Here is a 10,655-nt window from a genome sequence, read left to right on the forward strand (position 1 = left end):
TGTGAAATAACTCAGCAGTTTCTCAGCATTTCAAGCAACATTAGAAGTATTTTGTAGATGCATCTGTAGTTTCTGTGAACATGGAAACACCATTGTCTTCTGCAACTTTCATACTCTTGTTTCGACCTTTGAATTTACTCTGAGAATTGATTGACACCTACATAGGAAATTAACCCTTTCATGCATAAACTATGAGAACCTTAATCAAGTTTTTTTTTTTCTTGAGTGTTTTTATTCCTCTTTAGGCATGGAAAAAAACAAAAAAAACAATGCAGTTGATTTTTTTTATGAACCTATTTTTCATGGAGTTACAAAAATGGCCTCTCAGCTGGACACCGTACGTTTAATTTTAGAAGCAGAGAAACATATATTTACTGATTCACTGTGAGAAAACTATGCAATAAAAACATTTTTAATGCTGCTAAACCTGATATTTTCTCACATTTTAACATACCTGCATGGAGATGATATGCAAAAAACAAAAAAACAAAAAACTTTTATTAAAAAAACAAAAACAAAAAACTGTTCATTACAGTCTAATAACAATTAGCATTAGCATGTAACTTTGCATAAACAGCAAAGTTTCAGTAATGGTATGAATGTCAGTGTATAGGATGGTGCATAAGTGTCCACTGTGTCCGCTGATACGGAACTAAAACAACAAATTCTTTTTTCTTCTATTTTGGTTTTAATTATTTTTCTGTACAGCACTTTGGTCCACTGTGGTTGTTTTAAAGTGCTTTACAAATAAAGTTGGATTGGATTGGATAAATATGCATGATCCCTATTAAATAAACCAATAAATAATACAAAACAAATAAATACAACAGCTGTCCATTATGCATGAAAGGGTTAAATAGGAACTCTCTGATTTTCACTGAAAACAATACAAAAGATAATCTAATAAATGGTGAAATCACTTGGTCATGGTTAAATACAGATAATTCATTTGGAAGTCACCAGTAAAAATAGTTCTAGGTCTTGGTAGGTTTAAGGCACAGGGTTGTCAGTGTTTTTCTGTCACGTGCTCTGTGTCTGTTATTTTGGGCAGGAGCTCCTACCGCGCAAACTTGAAAGAACGTCTGTGATTGGTGGATTCGGACCAATGAAAGCCCACGTCTGCGGTGACGTTCAGGGGCGCTGGGTTTTTGCGCGAAGGTGCAGATGTTGGCGGTGTAGAAAGAGAAGAAAAGAAGCAGGCGGAGGGTCGACTGATCTGAAGCACTTGACGGTGAGAACAATGCCTTTATGCATATATTTCACCAGGCTTTTGGAGCACTCAAATACAGCGGCTGAAGGGTTTAAGGTGGATTCACGGAGCTTTTTAGGCACCAGGTTTCTGCTCAGCATCAAATATTGTTGCATTTAGGGTCACTAAGTTTGTTGACTCGGCCTCTGTTCAGTAAACAATTATGGAGGATTAGCAGTTCAGAAAGGTTCCAACAAAGCTTTGGAAAATATTAAAAACATATCTGCATTCATTTATATTTTACTATTTTTTAACTTTTATCATGTATCAAAGCAGCAAATGCTTACAATTATTACAAAGTTATGTGTGAAGTTGATGTTATGTAACTATTAAGTAAACGTTAACATCCACACTTAGTTAAGCTAGGTGCATGTAGTGGCTCAGTGGTGGTGTACTCACTTTATTTGCACGGAAATTTAAAAACTGAAATTAACATTAAAAAACAAACAAACAAAAAAAAAAACAACTTAAATTTCTATTTTTAATACTTGTGCTTAATGAGGTACATGGCTTTTCTTTTGCATCCCCCCGCCCCCCCCCCCACCACCACCACCACCACCACCACCACCACTTTATATAATATTACATTATCATCAAGTGTAGTCTCCAGCTGTGAGTTTTCACCATGAACATTTAATCTGCTGATCATTAACACGACCTGGACACAGAGACCATTGTCGTCTAAAGTAATGACTCCACTGAGGCTGAAGCATCAGTGAGGTGGAAAACCTATCCTGTCAGCCATGTTATGACATGTTTTGGCTGTTAACCTGCAGATTACATAACCTTAGATTATAACTACAATAATGAACTTTCCTGCTCCCACTGCTGTGTATTTATGTCTATACTAAAGATTCATTTGTTTCCATATGCACAGTGAGGAAACATGCTCCCTGTACAATGACATTTTTGTTTGCTGTCCATATAATGCTAAATATATATTAAGAAAGATTAAAAAACATAAACAAGCTAGATAGAAATAGTGCAAAAATACATATATTATATCTTATAAATGTCAATGTAAAAAATACATGTATACATATGTGGTTAGCATCAGGAGTATCCGTAATGATGACAAACAAGTTAAACCAAGTGAAATGTGTGTATATTCTTGAGGCATTGCTTGACAATAATCTCTTTTCATGTTTTCTTTTTTTTTTGCAGTGGCATAAAAAACAACAATTCTGCTGAAATGGAAACCTCTGGAGGTAGGAAAACTTCATAAGCAGTTATCTGAATGGGTTGATGCTGAAAAGCATAACATTCCAGACAAGTTATTAAAAAATACTGAAGACACAATTGATTCCACCTGAGAAGGATGTAGTGCAGGCATTTTTCAATACATCCCTCAGAAGTAAAACAAAAACACAGTTAACACTTAATAGAACTGTCAACTAAAAAATAATGAACACAAAGCTACGTTGCTATGTGTTTAATGAAAACAGTGTGCAGACTCACTATATGTGTTTAATGAAGACTGTGCAGACTCACTATAAACATGTTATTATATCATATACCAGTAAGTGAAGTGGTTTGATGTGGTTGATGCAGCATGTTGCAGCACTGATCTGAGAGACAGCACTTAAGACTATTTGTTTTGTCCCATCTTTCTTCTTCAATGTAAGGAAAAATACAACCCTTTGTTTTTGACTCCACTCCACCTACAGCCTCACACGTAACAGATCTGCTATAATTTGCTCTATTCAGTGCTAACAAATATGTGTTTTACAGATATCCAAATAAAGGAGCTGAACAAGCGCACTTCAGGTCAAGCATTTGAGCTTATCCTGAGTCCTCCAACTCCAGATGCCAAGGGGGAATTTCCTTTGTCTCCTCTTAGGAAAAAGGAAACATCACTGGATGAGATTAAAAGGAAACTTGAAGCTGCAGAGGAGAGACGCAAGGTATCGTTTAGCAATCACTTAAGTTGTGAAGGAACAACCTGTGTTAAGTTTGATATTGAAGTGTAAAATATGGATTTAGAATTTACATTGGGTAACATTGTTTTTTGTCAGAGCCATGAGGCTGAAGTGCTGAGACACTTTGCTGAAAAACGTGAGCATGAGAAGGAGGTGATCCAAAAGGCCATTGAGGAAAACTGTAACTTCAGCAAGATTACACAAGAGAAGCTCAATCAGAAAATGGAAGCAAACAAAGAGAACCGTGCTGCACAGATGGCAGCTCTCAGTGAGAAGTTCAAGGAGAAGGTAAGCTCATAAAGTCATGAAAAGGTACCTTATTTTTTAATGTGAGTAAAAGTGAAAACTACTGACATCTTATAATTTCTCTGTTTTCTACACACAATAGGACAAGAAGCTTGAGGAGGTGAGAAAAAACAAGGATGCAGTGAAACAAAACGACAAATAATTTCTTCATGGTCTGCAAAACATTTACATTTCCAAAGATAAGCTTTTATTTTTGTAACTGACACCTAAACTATTGTTTGTTGTGTTAGTTTGGATTATGCTGTTAAAGTTAGTTACACGTTGGTAGAGTTGGTGTGGAAATAGAATGACTTTTTTTCACCCCTAGATTTCTCATTGGCAGCTTATACTGTATTTTTTTTAGGCATTAGCTATATTCTTTTTGGAGGCATTTTCTTGTAATTAACTGGATCATTTTCTATTTGGAATACATCACAGCATTGTTTTCAACTGTGTTGTAAGTTTGAATATACTGTATGATGACATGGTTGTAACAATAATAAAGAATTTTTGTTTTGGATAATAAATGTATGTGTTTCATGTTTCAAAGTTGTATTAAAAAAGACATACCTGGGACAGGAAAGACTCAACATTTGGCATTATTTCTGTTCTGGTGTATGCTTAGTATAGTAATAGTAGGTTACTGCTGACACCTAGTGACGAGTTGGTAATAGTAGTGGATTGGTTGGTTTGAGGATAGTAGTGGAATAAGTATAAATAAGTACCATATATAGAATCAGCTGTACTAAAAATACAAACCCACTTCTAAAATGTTCCAACATACTTGAAATGTAAATAATGACTGGCAAACCTTGTTATGCATATTTTATTCACAATAGAACGTAGGAAATATCAAAAGTTGAAAAATCCTCTCGTCTAAAGAGCAGAGGACCTAGTTCAGTTGTATCTGGTGATATGGGGTGCATTAGTGCTTATGGAACAGGGACTGAAATGCACATCAAAGGTAGAAGGTATGCATAAGATTTTAAAGTAACGTGCTCCATGCAGACGACCTCATTTAGTGAAGGCCTTGTTTATTTCATATTTAATATATGCCTCTATGGCTAATGCTGACACCTAGTGGTCAAGTGGAGAATAAACCTGACAAAACTATAAAATGAAAAAAGCAACTATTGCATGTGAGTATGTGCAGTTTGTCCAAGAAGACTTTTCATGAGCTCAGAAAAAAACAGGCCTGTTTTGATCGATGTGAAAATGCATTTTCTAGTAGTTCCACGATTGGTTTTAAAAAGTTCATCAAGATGACCTGATTTTCACTTGACAGGAAGTGTATGAAAGATTATAATTTAAGAAAAGTGCAAGTGCCACAAACGTGTAGTGGAGTAGAAATATGAAGTACAAGTACCTCAGATTTCACCTGATATGCATTTATTATTACAGGGGACATTTTTAAATATAAAAATGAAATGTTTGTGATTTTGAAGGGCAAAGGGTTGCAGTGTTACAGTAGTGCATATTTGCTCTACTGTTTTAACCCTTTCATGCATTGTGGTCACTACAGTGGACAGTTATTCTCCAGCTGTTCTCTTGTATATTCATGGATTTTATTGTTTTATTTCCATATCAGCCAACACAGTGGACGCCTATGCATCATCCCATGCACTGCAATTCATACCATTACTGTTACTTTGCTGTTCTTGATCAACCTGATCTGCAGTAACATGTTTGAGTGCATATCAATTGCTTGTTATTGTTAAAAGACTGTAATTAGCCATTTTTCTTAAACAGAAAGTTTTTTTTTTTTTTTGCATATTATCTCCATAAAGTGAATAACTAATATTAGAGTATGTTAAAATGTGACAAAACACCAGATTAGCAGCATTTAAAAAATTATTTCATAGTTTTTAAACAGTGTATCAGTAAATACATGTTTCTTTGTTTCAAAAATTAAATGCATGATGTCCAGCTGAGTGGATATTTTTGCAACTCCATGAAATATAGGTTCATATAAAAAAATTTTCAGTCGTATTGGTTTTTTCATGCCTAAAGAGGAATAAAAACACTCAGGAAAAATATCTTGATTAGGGTCAAAACACGGTATTCAAAATCTATCTGAAGGGACATTGTAGAGACAATTTGACCCACATTTTTACTTTTAAATATATTTTTGCTTTAGTTGGACCATAAGTGATTATCCAAAACAAGTAGCTACTTTATATTGAAATAAATGTTGGAATGGCAATCAATTAAAGTTCGCTCTCTGATGGGACATTACTGTGTTTTGATCCATTAAGGTTCTCATAATTCATGCATGAAAAGGTTAAATCAAAACCTATTGTTTGTTGTTTTTCTATATAAGTGGATATGTGTTTTTCTACTGCTACTGCATGAATTGATGTTACTTTGTACTTTAAAGAAATAAATACTATCTATTTAAATGCATTTTAAACAGTAAAAAACCAAACACCCAACGACTAAAATGTCTAATGACTTTAAAGCACTAATCCTATCAGTGCATGTCAAAATTCAGGTGAAATGCAGGTTCTCAGCTTTTTGGCAGAATCAAGTGTGCTTTTTTTTTGGACAAACAGAGGCTCCATAGTGAACATAGATATACAATTATCATCCTCTGCAACATCATTCACAAATAAAACCCATGTAGTTTGACAAATGGCAGCTGTTGTAGATGCTTTTTTTTAATGTTAAGTAAATTATGTATTTGCTGAATTTTTTTTCTGCTGTAAAAACTAATGATATTAATAATAATAAGAGTAATATATTCATCAGTTTTCTCTGTTCTGATATACTGACCTTTAAATTTACTCTGAGCCTTTATGATTATAACTGACTATTACATCTACATGATCAGTAAATAAAATATAGGAAAATACCTGATTTTCACTGAAACATGCAAAATGCAGAAGACAATATTATAATAAACAGTCATGAATCACTGAGGAGAAGTTAAATGTAGTGAGAAAACCATTCTAAACTTGCCACAAACATAGTTCTAGATCACAGGTGTCAAACATGCGGCCCGGGGGCCAAATCCGGCCCGCCAGAGGGTCTAATTCGGCCCGCAGGATGAATTAGTGAAATGCAAAAATTACAATTAACAATCAATGGTGTAAAAATCATTTTAATTCAGGTTCCACATACAGACCAATTAGATATCTTTTGGGTCAGACCAGTAAAATAGTGTCATAATAACTTATAAATAATGACAACTGCAGACTTTATCTTTGTTTTAGTGAAAAAAAAAGGTAAAAATTACATGAAAATGTTTACATTAACAAACTATCCTTTTACAAAAAATGTGAATAACCTGAACAAATATGAACAACATGAAATGTCTGAAGAGAAGTAAGTGCAATTTTACCAATATTATACCTGGTACTGTATGTTTTGTGTATTTGTAATTGTAATGTAAGTTGTAACACACATGTGTAAATGATATATTGAGGCAGAATAAAGTTCAAATTGCACTTGTTTTTCTTAATTTTAATTTAAAGATGTTCATGTTTTTCAGATTTCTAAGGAAACTTTGCAGATGTAAACATTTTCATACTGTCATTTTACTTTTTTCAGTTATTATTGTACTGGTCCGGCCCACTTGAGATCATACTGGGGTGAATGTGGCCCCTGACCTAAAATGAGTTTGACACCCCTGTTCTAGATGATTAAGGGTTAAAGTCAGACTTTTATTTATTTAGTTATTTTTGACAGTATTGGCTTTTGAAGTGCACTGCAAGTCTAGAAATCAATAACAACACAAAGATTGGACTGTCAGTGAGAAGTACCCGCACTGTTTGTCAGTATTATTTTGCCAGGTGCTAAAGTATAATGATGTTTGTTTAAGCGTGATACACATTTACACACAATTGTTCAGTGTTATCCTGATGTGCGAGGCTGACGGACAGTCCCGTCTTTGTCAAATGGAGGAAATTGTTTGGTCAACGGCACATATTTGTCCCACAGTGTGCTGTTCCTCCTCCGTCTGAAAACACATGAGACAGAGGCTACATGCATTCCCAGACCGCTCCTCAGCTTGTGTTGGATGTTAAAATCTCACTCATGATCCCACTTTTACTATAATGTTGTTCATATTATGGACATTTGTCACTATTATATATCACATGATTTAAAACTGCAGTGAGATGATTATGAACAAGTTGCCCTTTACGTTGATATTAGGATTACAAAATAACAATGACTAATATATTTGTTTTAGTGAAATATTCAGGGTAACACACATCATCATAGAGCGGAAAAATACCCAGAGCACCAAAACATATTCAGTGTTATCCACACTCTGAATGCATCACTGTTGAGAATATACACTGAGTAGGATGGTTTGAATCAGCCAACAATGCACATCTTTCAGTAACACTGAGTCCAACAAAGGAAACATTGTCACTGGGCATCTGAACTAGGGAAAGACAAGAGGCCATAAAACTGATTTGAGCACTTGTTTACCAGGGAAATCATTTGTTTTAACCCATAAAGACCACTGGTGACCACAATCATCTACTAATATAAAATGTTTAATAACTTCTGATCCATTAAACCTATCAATCCATGTCAATAATTGGTGCAAAATACAGTTATTCATCTTTTCATGGTCATCAGATATGATCCATTTGGATGTTCAGACGTGCTGTAGTTACCATGGAAACACTGTCATCTTCTACAGCATTGATTCACCAGTAAAACCCATGGAGTTGGATCAATGACAGTGGATGGAGACACTTGGTTTATGTTCAGTTAATGAGGGACTTTGTTGGAAAAAGTCACATTTTCTTCATTTTTCTGTTTCTGATATTATGACAATTAACTTTAATCTGAGCTTTTATGAATATCTACATGATCAGTCAATTACATTTGGGAAAATACTTGATTTTTATTGAAGAAATGCAAAATACAGAGGATAATATTATAATAAATAGTGATAAATTGTTTAAGAAAGGTTAAATAGAGAGAAAATTTCATTTGGAAACTGACAGAAAAATAACACTGGACCTTTATGGGTTAATAACCAAAAGAGAATCAGTTGGGATTATAACGACCATTTGGAAGCAATCCCTGAAAATGTCTGATCATGTCACAATCTGTGATGCATCTCAGGAAAAAGTCTAGTAATGTAGCACAATAGTTGGCTACAAATGTCATGTTTGGTGCAAATTTCTTTCCTCTTAGATATGATATATATCTTTGACATTTTATATAGTCAACTATTAACTATTATTCTATTATTGGTTATTATTATGGCACTGTCCCTGAAAAAATAGAAGAAAAAAGAACAAAGATATGTGTGTAATATTGTAACAATACCAAGAATTATTATTATTAGAATCTACATTTAATCTGAATATTTCAGACTTTTATACCCTGTTGCCCATACAGTTAGAATAATTTAATTTACGGACACATTCCTCTTTTTATTCCCATTTAAACACATCTGTAAGCACCTTTGACCTGACACTGACTACATACTGAGGCCCGGTTAAACTTCATCTATCAAGAATAAATCACATTGTCAAAATATTTTCATAAGTGATAAAAAATATTTGATTCCAATTTTAAAGGCTACAAATGTGCAACAGTGTCAGCAGGAACGCAACATATACATGCATCACAGATATTTCTTTTCACATCTCTTATTGACAGTGATAACCAATGTACAAAATTTGCGTTTAAACTGCTAAATATAATACACTGATGTAACTTATTCTTCTTTTTGTTAAGATTCAAATATTTAAAGCATTCATTGTCATATCCTCAGTAAGAAAAAATACTCCCTGTACAATGAAATTCTTGTTTTGCTGTCCACAGAATGCTAAATAATAAAATTCAAGTGTAGAACCCAGATAGCAAAATCATTATGGCTTAAATCTGGCTCAAAACTGGCATGCCATTTTGGCAAAGTTCTGGGCAGATGTACGAGCCCTAAATGGCCCAAAATAGGCAAGCCAAAATCAAAGCAGAAGGAAGCCAAAATTCACCCAAAACTAATTGCGGACTTCCAAAATATAGCCATAATTGTCCCAGAAAAGCCCCAAATCCCCATAATCCAGCCAAAAAGTAGCCAAAACTGACCCAAAAGGAGGCCAAAATTCACCCAAAATTTGTATTGATCATGCTTTTAAAATGAAGTGGGGTTTTCTTCTGGGTAGAAATTCCTGCTCTTTGCACAGTGTTTTGGCTTTACAGAAATATGCCAAAATATAACCAAAACACATCCATATATGGAATAAGATGTTGTCGCTCTTTAGTCAATCTTCTATCTTGCTATAAACATGCCATACCATCCTTAATCCCGCTCTTTGCCCAGTCTTTTGGTTAACCAGACATATGTCATATATTACTGGTATCTATTATGGATAACCTTAATCATACCACAGTTAAGCCTAAAGGTTTTCATAATGCCAAAAGAAAGCCAAAAAAGCCAAATGTATGCCATAATACTGCCAAAATATTTGCTATATGGGAAAAATAAGACAAAAAAAAAAAAAAAAAATAGAACAAGATAGAAAAAATAATGCCAAAATACACACTGCAGTAAACAGGTAAGAACAGTTACATGAGGTAGTGTATGCTTGAAAACTCCTGTTTACTCCAGGTCGACAAAGCAGTAAATGCATTCAACGTATAGTAAAGTCAACTGCATGACTTGTTTATGATATTCTGTATGTGCTCTATGGTGTGTTGTGTATTTGTAATGTGAGCTCTTGGACACCTGAAGGTTCCCATGGGAGTTTATCTCATTTCTATGAGAACCTCCCAGGGGAATGCTGAAAAACTGGTTTGTGTTTATATATATATATATATATATATATATATATATATATATATATATATATATATATATATATATATATAAAACAACAACAAAAAACTACGTGTAATTGCAATATAATTTTTGCATTTGAGATTAAAAAGTGCTATCGGTAAGTTCAGCAGCCTTTTTATTCCTTGTAAACTCTGAGCTAAGTGTTTGTATTCCCTCCAGCTATGGCACACTCAGGTACCCAGGGCTCTAATCTAATAGTCATGTCTCAGTGGAGTGCCATGCATTCACACAGCACTAGGAGCATTCCTGCTGAAAGTAGGCGGGTCACGGGGGTAGACCGCGGTCACCATTGGCTCCAAGGGCTGCGCGAGGCTGCGAACAGGAGCGGCACCGCGGCGTCTGATTGGTTAGGAGCTTGTACGTCACCATCCCTCCTCTCCTCCCAGTAACT

At 34.5% G+C, this 10,655-nt stretch overlaps 1 protein-coding gene across 1 annotated transcript; it reads left to right on the forward strand.

The window, feature by feature from the left end:
* Window positions 1-1,140: 1,140 nt before the first annotated feature.
* Window positions 1,141-3,997, forward strand: stmn1b (stathmin 1b). The gene is made up of 5 exons (XM_030156963.1): window positions 1,141-1,231; window positions 2,414-2,457; window positions 2,981-3,153; window positions 3,265-3,456; window positions 3,557-3,997. Exons 2-5 carry the CDS (start codon window positions 2,442-2,444, stop codon window positions 3,614-3,616), a joined length of 441 nt encoding a protein of 146 aa, XP_030012823.1. The 5' UTR covers window positions 1,141-1,231; window positions 2,414-2,441; the 3' UTR covers window positions 3,617-3,997.
* The last annotated feature ends 6,658 nt before the right edge of the window (window positions 3,998-10,655 follow it).

The sequence above is a fragment of the Sphaeramia orbicularis genome, chromosome 16, assembly GCF_902148855.1.
Source record: "Sphaeramia orbicularis chromosome 16, fSphaOr1.1, whole genome shotgun sequence".
In the NCBI taxonomy this organism is placed as follows: Eukaryota; Metazoa; Chordata; class Actinopteri; order Kurtiformes; family Apogonidae; genus Sphaeramia; species Sphaeramia orbicularis.

Excerpts from the sequence above, each read along its gene's own strand:
- stmn1b (XM_030156963.1), top strand. Across the intron at positions 3,154-3,264 it reads CTGCAGAGGAGAGACGCAAG|AGCCATGAGGCTGAAGTGCT; the intron begins GTATCGTTTAGC and ends GTTTTTTGTCAG. Across the intron at positions 3,457-3,556 it reads GTGAGAAGTTCAAGGAGAAG|GACAAGAAGCTTGAGGAGGT; the intron begins GTAAGCTCATAA and ends TACACACAATAG.